General features: G+C 44.2%; 2 protein-coding genes and 1 long non-coding RNA gene across 3 annotated transcripts in view; all 3 read right to left on the reverse strand.

Moving 5' to 3' along the window:
- LOC148129677 (uncharacterized) overlaps window positions 1–20755 on the reverse strand; it is a 112945-nt gene that overhangs the window by 83519 nt on the left and 8671 nt on the right. The window lies entirely within an intron of this gene.
- On the reverse strand, window positions 2221–8454 carry COX5A (cytochrome c oxidase subunit 5A). Its single transcript, XM_026689770.2, has 5 exons — window positions 8217–8454; window positions 5113–5226; window positions 4506–4627; window positions 3556–3677; window positions 2221–2380 (listed from the first exon to the last, which is right to left on the reverse strand). Exons 1-4 carry the CDS (start codon window positions 8299–8301, stop codon window positions 3564–3566), a joined length of 435 nt encoding a protein of 144 aa, XP_026545555.1. The 5' UTR covers window positions 8302–8454; the 3' UTR covers window positions 2221–2380; window positions 3556–3563.
- On the reverse strand, window positions 19218–20562 carry RPP25 (ribonuclease P/MRP subunit p25). Its single transcript, XM_026689766.2, has one exon. It carries the CDS (start codon window positions 20092–20094, stop codon window positions 19444–19446), a length of 651 nt encoding a protein of 216 aa, XP_026545551.2. The 5' UTR covers window positions 20095–20562; the 3' UTR covers window positions 19218–19443.

Here is a 20755-nt window from a genome sequence, read left to right on the forward strand (position 1 = left end):
ACAGAGAGTTGACCAATGGGAGGCGGGCCCTTGTTTTGTTTGTTTTTGGGAAGAGCAGGGGTGGAATTAGAAGGGGCGCTCTAGGATGCTGGCGGACTTGCGCTCCATGGTGCCTGTCAATTGCCCTCCGATTGCTGAAAATGTTGCTGAACGGACGAGCAGGAAAAAAAACAAAACCCTCCAAGTATAATTTTATCTCATTGGTGTGAAAAAAGGGTTTTCTCCAGCCTGCTCCAGATGGACTACAACTCCCATCGCCCATACCTATTTTTGTTAATTTTAATGTCAACGTTTTGCTTTATGTGGTGGTTTTATTTATTATTTATTTATTGAATTGATATTGCTGCCTTATTCGCCCATGGCGACTCGAGGTGGCTTACAGAATGGGAAAGCATATTTAAAAAAATAAAAAACCATAACAAAAGGAACCTAATTAATAAAGTACAATAGAACAAAATCTGGAAAAATAAATAAATCACCTCCCCCCAAATTCCCACCCCATCCCGCTGCTCCAAGGACAGCAGATCACACAAGCCATTTGACGGGCTCCAACCCTCTCTGGGTTCCCCAGGCCCGCTGGCAGAACCAGGTGTTCTTCAGTGCCTTCCGGAAGAGTGCCAGAGAGGGGGCCATTCTAATCTCTGGGGGGAGATGATGTTCCAGAGAGAGGGAGCCACCACAGGGGAGGCCCTTCTTCTGGGTTCCACCAGGTGTATCTCCCTCAGGGGTGGGACCCACAGCATTCCCTGCCTCCTAGCTCCGATGGGTCAGGTAGATGTGACCGGCAGGAGACGGTCATCCCTCAGAACACCTGGTCCCAAGCCATGAAGGGCTCTAAAGGTGACAACCAGCACCTTGAAATTGCACCCGGAAGCAAATCGGCAGCCAATGCAGCTCCTGCAGGAGACGTGACGCATGTGCAAACCGGGATCTGCATAAAACCATGCTGCATTTTGCACCAACTGGAACCTCCGGATGCTCTTCAAGGGCAGCCCCATGCAGAGCATGTTGCAATAAACAAGACGGGAAGTGACTAAGGCATGAGGGACTGTGAGTAGGGGCCGTTGGTCCAGGAAAGGGTGTAACTAGTGCACAACCTGCAGTTGCACAAAGGCCCTCCTGGCCACGACCGCCACATGCCCTTCGAGGAGTTATGAGTCCAGGAAAGCCCCTAGATTATGCACAGCGTCTCTTGGGGGTAGTGCCACCTGATCCAAGAACAAAGGTGGTAATTCTCCCTGAGCCAACAAACCCCAAACCCAAAGCCACTTGGTCTTGCAAGGGTTTAGTTTCAACCTGTTGCTCCCTATCCAGCCCCTAACAGCCTTCAGGCACTACGAGAGGGAGGACACAGCAACACTTAACTCACCACAGGCCGAGACATACAGCTGAGTATCATCAGCACATGGGTGATGTGGATGGATGATCTCACCCAGCGGCTTCATATAAATGTTGAACAGGAGTGGAGAGAGTACCAAGCCCTGCGGAACCCCTTCTTACAAATTATAAATTTATACCTTGTTGTAAATTACATAACATTGCTTGATGAGATATAAATTTAACTTATATATATACATTTAATAAATATTGTGGCAAGAGATTCAATTAACCTATTTCTATGAAGGGAAGCTGTGAAGGCGTGTAAGGACAAAGCAACATGGAGCAATTCTTAGCCATTATACGAAGAGTACATAAACTGAATTTATAATATATGAGCTGCTTTTCCTAAACTTTCTCATCTTTCCTGGGATACAATTGTTCACATCAAGATGTAATGCATCTGTATGTTTATCCTATCAAAATAACGTTCATTATTTACCACTATGAATTATTAAAGCTTGTTATATCTGTTTTCTTATTTTATGTAAGTCTCCATTTTAGTATATACTCAGTGATATAAGAAAAAGTCATTGGATCAAAGGAAATTACAGCCAGCAAATTAACAGATCTAATGTGGAGATGTGAGATTTTTCTTTTTATATAGTATATGCTAAGATTTGTGTAAGTGGCTGGAGTCATTCAAGCTTCTTGTCCAACATATATTCCATGAAAGCAATATGATGTTCTTAACATGAATTAATACTTACGAAATTTTAATTTCATAATTGGTTTAGCATGTTAAAATGCTGGATTCTTTCATTTTTTGAAATCTGAAGAACTACTTTTTGTGCAGAAATGTACGGAATTCAATAATCCATAATCACAGGCTATAAACACTAGTCAATTCAAACCATTTCCTCTTTATTAGGTCAACTTTACAATACATATCCAGGATTCAATAAAAGGAAGAAGTGATTTCAAATAAGTAATTATAATGTCTATAGCCAGGTAATTGTTGTACAGTCACAGAACCTTAACAGTGTACTCATGGGAAGTCCATCTGGAAAAGAACAGATAGTTGGAATTAACTTGGACATATTCTTTTCAAGGTCTCTATCTCTTCACAAGCCTCTTGAGGAGAGAGTGGATAGAAAGGTTAAGAAAGGATGTTCCAACTTCAACCCTAGCTGCAGATGAATACGTGGTTGCCTAGAGCAATTTAAGGAACTACTTGTAGCATTTAATTGCCACTTGTCTACCCTTCGGATGCTTTGTGTAACGCCCAGGTTGCTACTTGTATACAAAAGCACCTAATTTCTATCGAGCTCCATGATCTTTTTACATTTAAAAAAAATAAATCTGAGAGAAATTGATGTAGAAAAGACAAGCAGAGACTGTAGGCAGGAGAGGGAAGGATGGAGGAAGAGAGATAGAAAGGGTGGCGTAGCATTCAAATTTGCTGGGGCTTTGCAAATATGTAATCACCTTGACATCACAGCCATTTTATGAATGGGGAAGCCCCGATCCATTTTGTGGGAGTGCCTTCGATGTATTCTCAAAACACCAAATGTACCCCACAAACAATAAGAGGCTAAGAGACCCCTGGTCTCCTCTTGTCCTGTAACATGGGACTTTTTCCTGCATTTCCATTACATGTGCTTCCAACTATACATACGGTTTCCATAGTTTTCTTTTAGCATAAATTTGCTTGTGTTAATTTCTCTAATTTTGCTTTGTAGGCAAAATACTTTCACTAGTGTTCTCTCTTCCTCCCTCCTTCCCTCTCTCCCTCCCTCCCTCTCTGTGTATCAGGGAAAATAAATGGTTAATATGAGCAAATAGTGACAAGAAGTTAGCAGGATTATATCTGAATGCTATTTAGAAATACAGAGCTTAATTTATTTTTTGTATTTGAGGGATGTCTGCTGCATTTTAAACTAGCGGCCCCCGCAAAAAAGTAAAGTGAAGTACATGAGGTATCTTTTCATTTTTAATATACTTTAAAACTCACAGGTATCAGAGCCCAAGTATTCTACAGAAAATGGATTCCAATTATTTAGAACATATCACATAGCCTACATTTTCTGCAAAGAGACAGCAATGTTTTTCTCTACCTTATCAAAATGGTAGACAAGTGTATTTTCTACATTTTAGAAGCCTTTGTTAATTTTAAACACCAAACAGAATACTGAAGAACATACATACAAAGCAAAAATTAAAGATATGTTTTCTTACTGTTAAGTTTACGCTTTGTCCATTTCCAGTTCTTCTGGAGTTGAAATGCCCAATTCATTCAAAGTTGGTCTAAGTTCCTGGATAACGTATGGATATATATCCCTGTATCTGCCTGATTTATACTAATTCAAAGAGAACACAAGACTTCAGAACTTGAAAAGTAGATTTGGCAAGACAAGCACACTTAAGCCCAGGAGCTGAACTTTTCTATGGCCCCGATTTTATCCAAGAAATATGCATAACTCACAAACAACAAATATTTGGATTGCTAGCAAGCTGCAATTATTGTCACTCATACGTGGTTTTCCTGAAGTCATTATTTCTAACCACTGACCTTATTTCTGAAAAGTTCATGTCCAGAGAAGCTGTAACACTTAGGTGAAGCATATGCTTGTTACATTCAGTGTCTTGAATTCCCTTTTAAATTGATATTATTTTTATAGATAACTCAAGGCAGTGAACATGCATAATACCCCTTCCTCCTCTTCCCCAGAACAATAATCCTGGCTCAAGGTCACCTAGCTGGCTTTCATGCCTAAGGTGAGACTAGAACCCACCGTCTCCTGGTTTTTAGCCTGGTGCCTTAACTACTAGACCAAACTGGCTCTCTTGGCACTGGATGGGCGTTAATGAACTAGGAGGAGCAGTCTGCCCATGTAGAAGTAGACACTTTATCCCCTACCTATACTCTCTCTGAGATAAGGTCAGTGAATATAAACCATCTGGCCTACTAGGCCACTGCTTCATGTCCGATTCTTCTGCCTCTCCCACTCAAGATCATTTCTGCCTGTGGTGAATGGTTCATTATAAGGGCCACTTTAAGCCCATGTAAGGATTGTGTGTGTGCATGTGGGAATCTCAGAAGTGTGTCAGTGAATGCCACTGAGGTGTATAAGGGAACAATTCACCACCACGCTTTATATTGCAAACAGAAGGATGCCTTCACTCACCTTTACCATTTCCAAGATGCGGATTGTGGTAGCAAAGTCATTTAGCCGCCTGCATGCCCTCAAAGCCGCATCAATAATTTTTGGCTCGGGAACCATGTCTGCATCAACCAAGGTGTTAATGCCTGTCAAAAGAAACGAGCATAGAAGGAGAGTTGCTGCATTCATTCTAGTCCTCCCCTTCTCGTGTTTGTGATGCATTTAACAAAATCATAACATAAAATTTAATTATTTTCTCCCTCTGTTTCTCTATTCTATCATCTCAGATTTTGCTGTGGAACATATAAGGTGTAGTAATTCTGCTTATATCCAGATACAAAATCTAAGACAAAATTTCAGGGTTAAAAGCTTAAGTCTCTAACATTTACTTCAATCTCAAAGTCTAACACTGTTAATCGTAATGTATTATAGTTAGTTTTGCTGGACCAATCTAGCTGTTCAAAGTTGGGGGGGACTGGACTCAAGATCTTTGATTTTTACTCTGGGATCATTGTGTTTGCTCCAAGAAAGGGGCCTATATAATTTCTATTGGGTTGCACAAATCAATCAAATCTTTAGAAAATACAATTTCTCTAATGCCGCCCCCACTGATGCTTCCTGTGTGTGTTACCTTTCCTAAGTTCCCAGTCATCAATATCAGGTTTGTTGAAGAACATCACCCAACGAGCATCCAGTTCTTCATCTGTGATCTCTGCTTTGTGACCATAGCAACGCAGAGGTAGTGCTGGTTTTTGGAACAAAAATGGGAAGGAGCAGAAGACAAAGTGTGAAACATTCAAGGATGAAGCTATAACACTACAAGGAAAGGTAGTCCTGGAGTTATGACCATAATGAATCTGCCCATAATGTTAACACGATTGTAACATTGATGGACATAAAATGGACATCGCTGGACATTGCAGACTTTGGAATTTTTCCACAGAGAGAATATTTATTTCATTGTTCTTAAATAATTCAACTCCGCAAAACAATTAAATACCATAGGCATAAAAGATACTGGGGACATTTAACACTGAATTACTCCAGTAGCTTAATCATTCAAGGCATAGGAAGAAAATACTAACACGAGAAGAGTCTCGGAGTCTGTATTATATTATTAATAATATAGGAGAAAATTATGTTCAAGTTTGTGGTCTTGATTCTGTGGAACACTCTACCACTGGAGGCAAGACCTTCTTTCACCCTTTTGGCCTTCTGGAAGGGTAGTAAAGCTTGGGTTTGCCCTCTGGTTGGTGGCTCAAGGGGGGATGCTCACCACTGGGGATGGCCAATGGGTTAAGAAGACTATCCATCTCTTGGCTCTTGACTTCTGCATAGTTTTAATTTTTTAACTGCTTTTATTTATTTATCTTTTTATGGTCTGTAAGCTACCCAAAGTAGCCTTATCAGGGAGATAGATGGGTGGCATATAAATTTGATAAATAAGGAAGCTGGGAAATTATTTGATTTTTTGGAATTTCACTTCACTAATCTTAGTGTTGCAATCTTTTAAGAAGTAAATGAGCAAACCTTGTAATGTAATATTGATTGACTAGTGCTAATACACTGAAGATGGTATTTAATTTCGTCCTACGAGGTACAATGACAATAAAGTAAACTAACCTAACCTAAATTAATTCTTATTTCCACTGTTATAAAAATGTCTGGTAACAAATTCTTATTAAAAGATGCATGCCTTCATGAGCACATATAAACTGTGCTAAATGAATGTAAAACCTTAAATATTTAACATGCAGTTTCATTTCTCTCATCTGCCCAATTCTACCAACACGGAGTAATTAAACTTTCAACATCTGTTAAGTAAATGGGCCTTTGGAGGTATTAAAATATCATCAATGTAATATAGCAACTGTGAAAATAATATCTTATGTGTCCTGATTATTTATTTAGCATATGCCAATGTACCTTGATGCTAGGGAGGTAAAGAACTTTAAGGCACAGCTGTGTGAAATAAAATCTTGCATGCAGCAAATAGGAGTGACATATTCTTGAGGCAGCCTCCAACACCTATTCCTACTCTGAAATAGGAAAAAGCTGAAAAAGAAATACCACTGTAAAATCTAAAGTAACACAAGGCTGTGGACCTAAAGGTCCAAAGTCCATGAGGTGAGAGGAAGGCAGGGAGGCTATAACCAACAGGCTCTTCAACTAAAGCTTGTTGTTAATAAAAGGGAGAGTAAGACACAAAGGAATGTCTTTTCAACTTCCTTAAAAGTTATTAAGCTTTTGTTGAGCTATACATAATTTCTGGGTGTAGCCTATTAAGAATAGAAGCTATACCTTGAATTTTAAATAATCTCATTTAATAGATATAAATCAGAACATATGTCACTGACAGACGTCTGAATCTCATTTAAGGAAAGTGAAAGGCACTGCATTTGGTTTTCTTCAAACATGACACACAAATCCACCCAAGTGGATAAAGGGTCAACTGGCGCAGTCCTTTCCGTCCCTCCCCCCCCGCAAAAAAATATCCCCATCATTTTGCCTTTTAACCCCAGAGCAAGCAAGGTTTCCTCTTGGGTGGAAGGGGAAGTGTGTGTGTGTGTGGGGGGGGATTCCACCTTAGAGTAGATAAAGGGTCAACTGGGGCAGTCCTTTCCCTCTTCCCTTCCCCTCCTCAAATAACCAACCCTTTTGCCTTTTAATCCCAAAGTGAGCCCCATTTCCTGGGGGGGAGAGAAGGGGAGGTGTTACCTGTGTGTAGAGAAGGGGAGAAAATCCACCTTTGAGGGGATAAAGGGTCAACTGGCACAGTCCTTTCTCTCCCTCCCCCCCCCCAAATATCCCCATCATTTTGCCTTTTAACCCTGAAGTGAGCCCCATTTCCTGGTGGGGGGGAGAGAAGGGGAGAAAATCCACCTTTGAGGGGATAAAGGGTCAACTGGCACAGTCCTTTCCCTCCCCCCCCAAAAAATATATCCCCATCATTTTGCCTTTTAACCCCAGAGTGAGCAAGGTTTCCTTTTGGGGGAAAGTGTGTGTGTGTGTATGGGGGTGGGGGGGAATTGCACCTTAGAGTAGATAAAGGGTCAACTGGGGCAGTCCTTTCCCCTCTTCCCTTCCCCTCCTCAAATAACCAACCCTTTTGCCTTTTAACCCCAAAGTGAGCCCCATTTCCTGGGGGGAGAGAAGGGGAGGTGTTACCTGTGTGTAGAGAAGGGGAGAAAATCCACCTTTGAGGGGATAAAGGGTCAGTGGGGGCAGAGTCCTCTCTCCCGCCTCCCCCTTCAACCCTTTTGTCTTTTAAGCCCAGAGCGAGCCCGGCTTCCTCCTGAGGTAGGGTGGGGGGCAGAAAAGAGAGCGACGGGCCTTCCGCCCTCAGGCCTCCCCGCCTTCTTTCTTCCCCTCTCTCTCTCTCTCTCAGCCAGGCCGCCGGTTCAATGTCACCTTCCCGCCCGGGATCCTGAGGACGGAAGCGAGGAGAACGCCCGGGAGACGACCCATCCCCGCCCGCCCGCCTCCCCACTCGTGTGCGTGTCTGTGTGGAGAAATGAGGGGCCGCCTTGCAGGGTGATCTCCTGCCCTCCCTCCCGCCGCCCCCCCGGTCACCGACCCGTCAAATCTGACAGGAGACGTGTGAGGGGAAGCGGGAGGATGAATAGAGGTCGCAGGGGAGGATGGGAGTTGTAGTCCGCCGCCTCCCTTGTGGAGAAGAGGGGGCCATTCTCCCACCCCCATCAGGGGGCTCTGAGGCGAGGGGGGGTGTCTCACCTGCCGCAGCGGGCGTCCTCAGGGCCAGGCCGCGCAGGGCTGGAGCAGCGGCGCACCTGCGGAGGAGCCGGGCGGCGGCCAGCATGGCTGAGGAGAATGGAAGGCGGAGAAGAAGAAGAAGAAGAAGAAGAAGAAGGAAAAAGAAAAAAAGAGGCGGACGCGAAGGAGACCGCGGGCGGTTTTTTAAGCGCGCGACTGAGGCTGCTCGCTCGCCACGCGCTGCCTCCCCCCCTCCCCCGCGGCGTTCACCCTTCGGCGCGCGGAGGACAAAAAGGGGAGGAGCCGGGCTAGGGCGGCGCGACGACGCCACGTCACGCGCACTGACGCCACGCGGGAGGGCGGGGAAAAAAAGGGGCCGGGCTAGGCAAAGAACAAGCAAGGCCGCCTTCGCGGGGCGGGGGCGTCCCAAAGGGGAAGGAGGGAGGGAGCGGGGGGAAAAAAAAGAAAAAAAGGAAGGGGCGGGTTTTTTCCCCCTCTGCCGCGCGCCGAGGCGGGCGGGGCTTGCCTGGCTGGCCGTCAGCCAATCAGAGGAGGCCGAGGAGAATTCCAAAGATGCTGAATTGGAAAAAAAAAAAAAAAAAAGGAAGAAAAAAGTGGAAGGTTGCAGGAATGTTCAATTCTGCAATTTTAATTCTAATTAAAAACCTAGAAAAGGGGGATGAGGAATAGATGAAGTTACGGTGGGATTTTTTTATTTTTTTTATTTTTTTTGCATGGCTTTGGCTGCCTGGCTATCTCCCTTTTTTGAGTTGTTTTTTGAGATTCTCGATTTTTGTTTGACAAATTCCATCAAAGAAAGAAAGAAAGAAAGAAAGAAAGAAAGAAAGAAAGAAAGAAAGAAAAATATAGAATAGAATAGAATTCTTTATTGGCCAAATGTGATTGGACACACAAGGAATTTGAATTGGTGCAAATACTCTCAGTGTACATAAAAGAAAAGATACATTCGTCAAGAGTCAAGAATCATCAGGTACAATACTTAATGATAGTCATAGAATAGAATAGAAGGATATAGGAATATAATTTAAATAGAATGGGATGGGATGGAACCGGATAGAGAATAGAATACAATAGAATAGAGAATAGAATATGGAATAGAATAGAGTAGAACAGAACAGAATAGAATAGAATAGAATTTTTTATTGGCCAAGTGTGATTGGACACACAAGGAATTTGTCATGGTGCAAATGCTCTCAGTGTACATAAAAGAAAAGATTGAAGAATCTTTGGATTGAAGATTGTCAAGATTGAAGAATCATCAGGTACAACACTTAATGATAGTCATGGGGTACAATAAGCAATCAAACTACTGCTTTGCTGTGCCACCTTGTTGCTGGTGTAGACATTTCCGGAGATTTTCCTAAAGGTTTAAACATTTATGCTTGAGGGTTGCCGATTCCCCAGCTGGCCTGCCCTGCAATCGGGGCTGTTCCTCCTCACTTTCTTTCCAAGTCTACACTGGCATTTAAATAATCTCGATTGCATGCCTTCTTCAAGGCCGCCTCTCTACTTCTCAGCCTTGAGTCATAAATCATGTTTTGCAATGGTTGGCTTGGTGCGGCACATTAAAAACGCTCAGTTATAGTTTGCACCATCGCAGTTCTGTCAAGTCTGCAGAATAAACTAGATGGGAATCACAGTCAGATGAGCTAATTCTACTTTATTGCAAAGCCACATCGACAGAATCTTGTGAGACAGACAATATAATTCTCCCGCTCCCCCTTTACGCTGGAGAAACTAGGGAAGGTCTCTTTGTAGTTTTAGGTAGAACAATTAGTGGAATAACTTGCCTCTGGAAGTTGTAAATAGCAATCGCACTTAGACTTATATACCGCTTCATAGTGCTCTACAATCCTCTCTGAGCGGTTTACAGAGTCAGCCTCTTGCCCTCAACAATTTTGGGTCCTCATTTTTACCCACCTCGGAAGGATGGGAGGCTGAGTCAACCTTGAGCCTAGTGAGAATCAAACTGCTGGCAGTGGGCAGAGTTAGCCTGCAGTCTCAATAGCCCTTAGACTTATATACCACTTCACAGGGTTTTTACAGCCCTCTCTAAGCAGTTTACAGAGTCAGCCTCTTGCCCCCAACAATCTGGATCCTCGTTTTACCCACCCATCTCAGAAGGGTGGAAGGACAAGTCAACCCTGAGCCTGATGGGATTCGATCTGCCCAATTGCAGGCAGCCGACAGTCAGCAAAAGTAGCCTGCAGTACCGCATTCTGACCACTGCGCCACCAAATGCTCCAACGCTGGAAGTTTTAAAGCAGAGATTGGATAACCATTTGTCTGAAATGGTATAAGATTTCCTGCCTAAGAAAGGGGTTGGACTAGAAGACCTCCAAGGTCCCTTCCAGCTTTCTATTCTATTCTATTCTGTTCTGTTCTATTCTATTCTATTCTATTCTATTCTATTCTATTCTGTTCTATTCTATTCTATTTTCTATTCTATTCTATTTTCTATTCTATTCTATTCTATTCTATTCTATTCCATTCCACAGGGGGTTGGACTAGAAGACCTCCAAGGTCCCTTCCAACTCTTCTATTCTATTCTATTCTATTCTATTCTATTCTATTCTATTCTATTCTATTCTATTCTATTCTATTCTATTCTATTCTATTCTATTCCATTCCATTCCATTCCATTCCATTCCATTCCATCCCTGAATTCTATTATATTCATTTATTCTATTCTATTTTAGTCTTCATCTATTCTATTCTATTCTATTCTATTCTATTCTATTCTATTCTATTCTATTCTATTCTATTCTATTCTATTCTATTCTATTCTTATTCCTGTATTCTATTCTGTTTTGTCCTGTCCTGTCCTATCCTATTCTCTATTCTCTATTCTCTATTCCATTGCATTCTGCGTCTCAAGCAGTTTTATTGGGCTCAAGATGCCACCCGGCTCATTAAAAACTCCATCACAGGCTAAAATTCACCAGATGGTTCTGCCATAGGCCACCTCGGCATGATGGATGAATCTTCTGGTGCTCGGGGGGTGAAACTTTTTATAGGTGCAAAAATAAACACTGAAGCTCTTAGTGCCTGTAACAATCTGACAGATGAGACACTGTGGAGAAACATCCTGGGGGATATATAACATTTAAAACATTGCTGGTAGAATTAATGTCAGCAATTCCTGCCCTCCGTTTCTCTACAGCAAAAAAACGACCAATCTGCTCCCAGTCTGCATCATGGGCCTGGCGCTTTCATCCGCAAGGCTGCCTGAAACAAAAACCAACTATTAATTAATTCATGCTAATTATGTTAAGTGGAATTAAACGCATCCATTTTGCTTCACATTTCCTTAAAAGAATGTTCCTAGAAATATCACAATCAAGATCAAGGGAGGTACTAATACCACTCTATAAAGCCTTAGTAAGGCCACACCTAGAGTCCTGCATCCAGTTTTGGTCACCACACTATAAAAAAGATGTTGAAAACTCTAGAAAAAAGTGCAGAGAAGAGCAACCAGGATGATTTGGGGGCTGGAGGCTAAAACATTTCATGAATGGTTGCAGGAACTGGGCTTGGCTAGTCTAGTAAAGAGAAGGATCAGGGGACACATGATAGCAGTCTTCCAATATTTAAGGGGCTGCGACAGAGAGGGGGAAGGGTCAAGCTATTCTCCAAGGCACCCAAAGGCCAGACAAGGAATAACGGATGGAAACTGAACAAGGAGAGATTCAACCTGGAAATAAGGAGAAACTTTCTGACAGTGAGAACCATCAACCCATGGAACAGAAGTTGCCCTCAGAAGTTGTGGGAGCTTCATCCCTGGAGGCTTTCAAGAAGAGATTGGACTGCCATCTGTCAGAAGTGGTGTAGGGTCTCCTGCTTGGGCGGGGGGTTGGACTAGAAGACCTACAAGGTCCCTTCCAACTCTGATTATCTGTTATCTGTTACCTCTTACGCTTCAGGCTGACGATCGGCCATCTAATTTCAACAGCCTGATCAAAAGAGGTTTGTTTGGAAAGGAATTGTGGGAAGAAAAATATAGGCTATTGATCTATCAGATTCAACAAGGCCCTTGGAGGATAGCAGATGCCAGAATAAAGAGACATGAACCAAATTTTTAGATAAGATGATTTCAAAATGTACCAGAGCTATTTGTAATCCTGCTGTGCTGTTGCTCTGAAATGGGATTTTGCAGAAAAGTATAAAAAGAATGTCTTGGGATGAGTTCAGGGCTACTGGCCATGGCTACTCCTTGCTGGACTCAGCCATGTCAGTGGACCTCATTGCAATGGGTTATTGATATAAGTAACGTTATGATGGCTTTTCATGTTCCAAATTGCTCATGAAATAAACCTCTGATCTTAAAGTAAGATTTATTGCTTGTGATTTGTTTGTGTTCCTCTTTGATTGGGATATTTCTATAACAGAATTTAAAATAAATACTTGAGTCTACTGTTCTGTTAATATAAAGATTCTGTTAATGTAGCCTTATAATAAAGTAGAATTAACTGAACTGTTAGTGTTTCCATCTCATTTACCCCAGAGGACTGACCTCAGTCTTTTTCCAAAGAGAGGAATGCCAAGAAGGGCCTCTGATCTTCAAGTAACCTTGCTAACCACCGAAGATCTGGCAGTTGGGTTGTTACACCAAGTGACAGTTGAGGCATTGGGTTCTCAAGACTGAAGGATGGATGAAGTCTCTAAGCTTCAATTCCTGGCTTCTGTCAAGAACAAAGAATTGGGACCACACATTAAGTTGCAGTTTGAGAGAAATTGGACCATTCATGGGAACGCAACAATTCTAGACTGATGATTTGCTTGAATCTGCCCTTTCTCCTACCGCTTCAATTTCTTGTCATTTCCTTCTCTGAGGCCTATGACAGGACCATAGATCTTCTCACTGGAATTGGCCTGACTCTTATGCTGGGAGAGGTAGCTGGTTGTTTCCTCATGTTGGGGAGGTCACAAGAGTATTTGGGGGAAGCTGCTCCAGCCCTTTAAAATAGCCTTCTGCTTGAAGTGAGGTTAACCCCAATGCTGGCCAGAAGACCAATTCTTTCCAGAGGGAACCAATCCTGGGTGGGTGGGATTCCAGTGTACACCTCCTTTGGGGAGTTATTTGTTCTTTTGTTGTAGTGTGATATATTTTATGGATAAGCTGCCACGGGTTTGAAAAGAGATGGGATCAAATCATCCATCCATCCATCTATCTATCTGTCTATCTATCTATGTGATGATCCAGGGTGAGATACAAAACAAACACAGTCACAGAAAACAGGTGAAGCCCCTTTTATTCCTTCACTTTGCTTCCAAGCTCTGAATATCCTTGAAGGAAGACAGAAAACTCCCACACAAACAGTTACAAGAAGGAGGAAAAAAGCAACACAAACCAGGCAAGATAAGGGCTGGAGGACATCCACAGATATCAGAACACACACTGGGAAGGATGCCAAACTCAGAGAGGAACCATAAACTAGAGATATTTCCATGCTTTGTTTCCAGCACTGGCCCGTATGCATGTCTGTCCTCTTATCCAGTTGTCACAGCTGCAGCCCATGAAGAGGATCAAGGCCTTCTCCTCCCAAGTAGGCCATGTCTCTCCCTTATCCTCTCCTCCCTGTATGCCCTAGGATGCCTAGAGGATGGGCCTGGGTCCTCCTCTGACTGCCCAGCCAGCCTCTGCCCTTCCCCAGCCTCCTCCACAACCTCCGGAGCCACACTTCCACTTCCTGTCGGCTGTTCTCCTCTCCCTCAGAGTCATTTTCCACCAGGGGCATGACAATCTATCTATCTATCTATCTATCTATCTATCTATCTATCTATCTATCTATCTATCATCTATCTATCTATCTATCTATCTATCTATCTATCTATCTATCTATCTATCTATCTATCCCCTTGACAGTGAGAACAATTAACCAGTGGAACTACTTGCCTCCAGAAGTTGTGAATGCTCCAACACTGGAAGTTTTAAAGAAGAGATTGGACAGCCAGTTGTCTCAAATGGTGTAGGGTTTCCTGCCTGAGCAAGGGGTTGGACTAGAAGACCTCCAAGGTCCCTTCCAACTCTGTTATCCTATGATTCTATGATTCCCAAGGTTTGTCTGCCTTGGTGGTTTGAGTCCCTCCACACCTTCCACAATTGATCCCAGTCTTGTCGGGAAGGAAGTGGGAGAAGAAAGGCAACAAAGAGGTGAAGGAGAACAACAGCGGAAAATTAATATTCCATCATAGAGCAGGAAAATGAGCAAAATGAATTGATCTGTGTGGCAAAGAGATAAGCGTCCACCAATAGCTCCAAGGAAGCAGCTGTTTGCTGGGAGATAAGAAGGCGGACTAACAACAGATCCTATTAGGAGCTTCTCTGCCTCTCTCTCTCTCTCTTTCTCTCTCCTGTAGATTTTACAGCACATCCTGCCTTTTCCCCCTTATTTTCATTCCTGGCTGCATTAAAACAGGGAGATCAGGTATTTTCAAAGAAAGGGGCCCTTAAAAATAGGAGGCAGAGAGGGGGGTGGAATTCCAGAATGGCAAGGTCTTCTTTTCCCCTCTCCAAACGTCTCTAAGGTTTGTGCCATTTTTATATCCGGATTTCTCATTTTCGGCAACCACCCAGCTGCCCTGGCATCCGATTCAAAGCCAAAGTTGGCTTGATAAACAGAAAGATACAGAGAAACTGGCTGGAGGTTTAGCGAAACCCTGACCGTGTCTGACAGCTTGTGGTAGCCGACGTGAGCTGATGGGAATGCAAAACGCTGTCTGTCAAAAGCCAAGGTGGATGCCCGCTTTGCCAACCTTTTGTAGAAGGTCTTGGTCAATGGCATTACCCTCCGCCTGAAGAGCAAGAGACAAGGAATAAGAATGTGGCTGCAGATGAACAGAAAACGGATGCTTGGCCCGAAGAGCAGGCCCTCTTCGTGTCTCAGATATTTTGTAAGCTTCCTGTCGGACAACAATGCCTCTGTCTTTGTGGTGTTGGTCAAGTGGAGAACGTTATCCATAAGGTCAGGGTTTACCAACCTGGGCAACTTTAAGATAGTTGGACTTCAACCCCCAGAATCCCCCAGTCTGCTGGTTTTCATGCCTAAAGTGGGACTAGAACTCCCCATCTCCTGCTTTCTAGCCTGGTGCCATAACCATTAAAGCATGCTGGCTTATGTGTTGTGTCTTACTCCCAGAAAGCACGACTACAAAGCCAGCTGCTTAAACATCTGGGTTAACCCAGCTGTGGTCAAAATCCAGCCTTGGAGCGAGCTACCTCATAGGATGCTCTCCACGGTGCTGAAAACCAACTCGTTTTAATTACGGTATCCTTTTTTGCTGCGTAAATATTAATGCGTTGATTTTTAAAAAACACAGGTATGTTGCAAGGCAACTTTCAAGCCACTCACCCCCTTCCCTCAAAGTAGCCCTCAGCAATCAGGTGCAGGCAATTAAAGCACATTATAATCAAACGTGATCACAGCCCATTGATCACCAACATTAAAATTCCAAACCACAATACTCACATCTGAGGCAATTACGGCTGAACTACATTTTATGGAAATGGAACAAATAAATTGGGCATTAAGGTTTCCTTCAAAGCTGGGTAATGATCAGGTCTGGGTAATTCATATGTTCACGAAAACCCTCCATCCCTCCGATTCGAGCCCAGAGAAGTGTTCAAAAAAAGAATCTATGAGGACTTGTGTGAGACTGTTTACTCAGAGAGTGAATTTAGACTAACGGCAAAGGCACCAGGGTTGAAACCAGGAAATTGAGAGTTCTAGTCCTGTCTTAGGACTAAAAAGTCAATGGGGTGACTTTGGACCAACCACCAGGAGATGGTGAGTTCTAGTCCTGCCTTAGGCATGAAAGCCAGCTGGGTTACTTTGGACCAATCACCAGGAGACGGTGAATTCTAGTCCTGCCTTAGGCATGAAAGCTGACTGGGTGACCTTGGGACAGTCACATTCACTCTACCCAACCCTCCTCACTTTGTCACTGTGGGGAAAATAGGAGGAGGAAGGAACATTAGGTATGCTCACTGCCTTGAGTTATTTATCAAAAAGAAAGGTGGGGTTTAAATAATAAATAAGTAATTAAAAATGTCTGGATTCACATAACTATCTAAATCCAACTGTGGTCAAGATTATACTAAACCCTTCAAGGCTTAGCTTATTTCTTCTGTGATTTTACATAAGACTCTCATGGTTTTATTCGATCTGTAAAATAATCTACAGTTTTCTGTGTTTGTACCTGAGAATAAGCCAAAAGTCAGCAAGTCCCATTATTTGTGCAGACCCAGCCCGTGTGTAGGAGTCTTTCAAAGGCTAGCCTCTTCTCTGGAGAGAGTGAATATTTATTCTCATTTCTGTAGTGGTGAACCCAGCATATTTTTTTTATATCCCAACTGACACATTATTTGTCTCCAAGAATGATTGCTTTTGATGGATTTTTTTCCCCATCCACTTCTGAAATACCCGTGTAACCTTACAAAGTCTCTGGTATTGTGTCACTTTTATAATATTCGCTCAAGGCCTGGAAAGCTTTAAAAGCTTTTTAAACCAGAAGCACTGTAAACACATCAGGAAGAAGAGAAACAACCAAAAAAAAAAAAAAAAGGACCTTGGAATAAGAAAAAGTCTAAGGAATAAAGCACAATCTTTTCTCTCCTCTTTTTAGGTTCAGGGCTCAAGGAGATAACCCTGGGCTTCTGCCCAATCCCAAGGATTATTTTGCTAAATGTAAATAGCAAAAATGCTAATAACACTGGCATGATTTTCTCCAAATAGCTCATTCCATTCCAAGATGTTTTGTGCGCCCATTTAATATTTTGTTTAAAGAAAAAGAAAAAAGAGAGAGAGAAATAGAGGAGATGGTTCAACCCATCAGCCCCCAAGTCATTCCCATGAATGATTTCATAATATCCACATCTTAAGCTCCTAAGGAAAGCAAAAACTGTTTGCAAAATCAGCCCAGCGATGGGTGGCATGCCATTATTCATTTTGAGCATCTTAGCAGGAGCTCCTTTACCCCATGCAAAACTGAGCTGCAGTCCCACGATAAAACAAAGCCCGTAGACGCAGGAGATGCATCCTAGGAATAGCATGAAAGCTTGAAATATTTAATAGCTTCTGGATCCCTGGCTCGCATCTCTCTAATCTGAGGCCTCAGATGGCAGAAAAGAGCAAAATAGGTCCATCTGTCTCTTTCTGGACTTCACTCAAATGAAATCACTGGGCTGTAGCCTTGAAGCTGGCCATTAATAACCCCGACAGCTGGTAATGAAGGTGTGACTTAAACAGGACCTTCCTGACCACCCAAACATCTCAATGTAGGCTTCTCAGCTCCTTATCACAGCAGGCTGAGGACTGGCCTTCAACTATGGGCTTTGGGAAGGTGGTTTGTGTTTGCAGTGTTTATTTTGTTGGCGCTTTTCATATTGCCGTCAAGGAAACTACACAGAGGTATGCATGTTGTCCTTAGGAGGCAAGTGTGATCAGACACGAAGAAATATTAGATCATCAGGGAAAATTAAAAACAAGCCAGGAATGAAAAGAGCAAAGGTATAATCATAGACTGGTGGCCATATCTCCAGCTGCAAACCAGATACAAAAAAAGATGTAGAAGAATTTGGAATTCATACTGAGCTACAACCATTAGATAAAATTCTCATAGGCCCCGAGAAGCAATTTATAACAAGGATGTATAATTATCTATTAAAATTTGCTTTGGAAGAGGAAGTAGTAAAAGGTTGCATGATAGCACGGGCAAAAAAAATATTGGATATAATATAGACTTAGCGGATGGGGGGGGGAATTCGGGAAGGTTTTCTGCCTCCGTTTTGGGGTCAGGTATTAAGTGATATCAAAGGACGATGGCTGGATATTATCAAAGCTGACCTTAGCCAGAGCACAGAACAATACAAAGAAGCAGTGGAAGAGTTGGCCCATAGAGTTCTCTAGAGTCGGACACGGCTGAATGGATAACATCATCCTCATTAAGTGACCTTCACTGAGCTCGGCTTGGGCATCCAACATCTCTAGAAGATTGACATCAGGGAAAGCTCTTCTCAAGGACAAACATACCATGACCATCAATGGAAAGGTCTAATGACTTTGGAGACCAGAAGCTAGAGAAGATGGAACTGCACGATGAAAAAAGCAGATGGGGAAATCCTCCCTGATTGTTTTCCCTACAGCTGAAATAATGATCTGTCCCTTATCATCTTTTAGCCACACACCCCCCCCCAAAACAAGGAAACAGCCCCCCAAAAGTTAACGTCAATAAGTGACATTCAACCATGGCTTGTTCAATAAAACTTTATCGAAGCAAAAAACAACCGGTGGGGTGTGCAGAACAGTCCAAATCTGAACCCATGTTTTACAAACCAGGATTTACAGACCCTGCCGAGCCCAAACCAAAGAAAACATGGGCACTTCTCACAATGTGTGAATCTCCTCTTGTGTCAAACCAGGGTTTATTTTTTTCCTATTGAGAAACAGCCTAAAAAAATCCTTTAGAGAACATTGTATTGGTGTACAATATACTGTATATTGTATTGCGTCAAGTACAATGTAGTCATGCACCTTTCCGCTGGAACAAGGAGTAACGTATTTCCTAGGTATTCCGCAAAATGTTTTCCCCTCTTACAGCAATTAAAATACGCTCCTTCGCATAAGCTCTTAGCAGATGTGCTACTTATGGCTCTTGAGCATTTGGTGCCTCCAGTGCCTCCTTCTTTAGCCAGTCTGTCATTCCGCTGGGGGCATCTACAAAAAACAGTCTCTTTTCCCCTTCCATTCTGCCCTCCATCTCAATTCGATCTCACCTCCAAGGGTCACCTAAATTTGGCTTTCTTCACCATCCAAATCAAAGTAGCGTAACTCCCATGCGTTTCTCAATCACTCACACCACCAAGTCAACACCAGGGGAAAACATCACAGTTGAATCAAGCCATGTTTTCCTTGTACCCATGCTGGAACAGGGGGTTGGGCTAGAAGACCTCCAAGGTCCCTTCCAATTCCATTATTCCATCTGCAAGTCCAGGGCAAGCACAAGTGACATCCACTCTACTGCAAGCCTGCCTTTCTCTTTCCAAAGCGTCTCTAAATGCAAATGGCAAACTCAACCAGTCTTCCCGAATTATAGCTTGGATTATTATTTATTTTTCCCTCACGTTTCCCCGAAGGCTGAAGGGACACACGAAGTGCACCACCGGTGTACAAAACCCACAAGTCATGAACCCTCCCCGAGTTCTTGGTTTGGGGACTGTAGGGTTGGGCTAGTCCTCTTCTTGGGGCTCAGGCAACCTTCTCTTAGTTGCCTTGGGGGAGATGCTACTCTCAGCCCAGAGGCTAGCTGGAGGGCTGGGGGCTTGGTAGCCCATTTGGTTGGGGTCCACCAAGTCCTTGGACAAGAGGATGCAGACGGAGGGCACGTTCTTGTGGACGGTGAGGTGTTCCGGAGGCCCTTCCGACCGGGGTCCTTGGTTCTCCCACACTTCCACCAAGGTCCGGTACTGGAGCTTGGTGACCTGGTGGAGGCCTCCCAGCCTCCTCTTCATGATCTCCACGCAGGTGATGGTTTTGGTGACCGCCCGCCCGCAGCCACTGAAGACGATCTGCCGGATCTCCTCTTTCTCCATCCTGGCCATGGCGAAGCCCATCAAGTTCCGGATTTTGCTGCCTTCCTTCACCTTCATCTCCACCACGTGGGGCTGCAGGTCCGGGAAAGGCGAAGGGCCGCCTTGCTCGGAGGTCTTCACCTTCCTGAAGTTCTCCATCCTGGACTGGGCGGCCGGGGGTTCAACGGGGAGGAAGGCAGCGGCGGCGGCGGCGGCGGCCTCGGCGGCTCCAGAACTCATCCCCTCGGTCGTCTGAGGCGCCTCGGTCAGGGACGAGGTGCGTCCCGGCTCGAGGTCTCCCAGCTGCATCTCCGACTCGCTTGAAGACCCAACCCGCCCAAGACTTGGCGGGTGCGGGGAGTGGAGGGCGAGACTCACCGGGAAGCGTCCCGAAGCTCTGGAAATCTCCGGGGAAGGCGGTGGGGAGCCCGACTTGCCGCCCGATGCGTCTCCCCGGCCGGTTGCGCCTTCCGCAGCCTTCTCGCCTGCATCCTGGACCGACTTGGGTTCCTCGAACCGTCCGTCCCCCCCTCTCCCCACCGCCGACGATGGGAAGAAGCAGGGATCGCGGCTTAAAGGCGGGGAGAGCGCGCGGGTTCGGGAGCCGGTCCGCCGCCACTTCCAGCGTCCCGGCTCAGCTTTTCCTGGGTGGTGGGTGGGCGGGGGGGGGGGGAGAGCCAGTCCAACCGCCCGTCCGACTTCTCTGCCGCCGTCGAGGCGCGGCTGAACGCCAGGACGGGGGTCCTGGTCAGATCTTCCTTCCTTCCCTCCCTCTTTCCTTCCTTCTTTCTTCCTTTTTCCCTCCCTTCCTTCCTTCATCTCCTTCCTTCCTCTCCTCTCCTCTGCCTCCTTCTTTCTTTCTCCCTCCCACTCCTTCCTTCCTTCCTTCCTTTCCTCCCCTCCCTCCCTCTCCTTCCTTCCTTCCTTCCTTCCTTCCTTCCTTCCTTCCTTCCTTCCTTCCTTCTCTCTC

The sequence above is a fragment of the Notechis scutatus genome, chromosome 11 (assembly GCF_049901735.1).
Source record: "Notechis scutatus isolate UNSWTSFEM ecotype Mainland chromosome 11, rNotScu1.2, whole genome shotgun sequence".
NCBI classification, from domain to species: Eukaryota; Metazoa; Chordata; class Lepidosauria; order Squamata; family Elapidae; genus Notechis; species Notechis scutatus.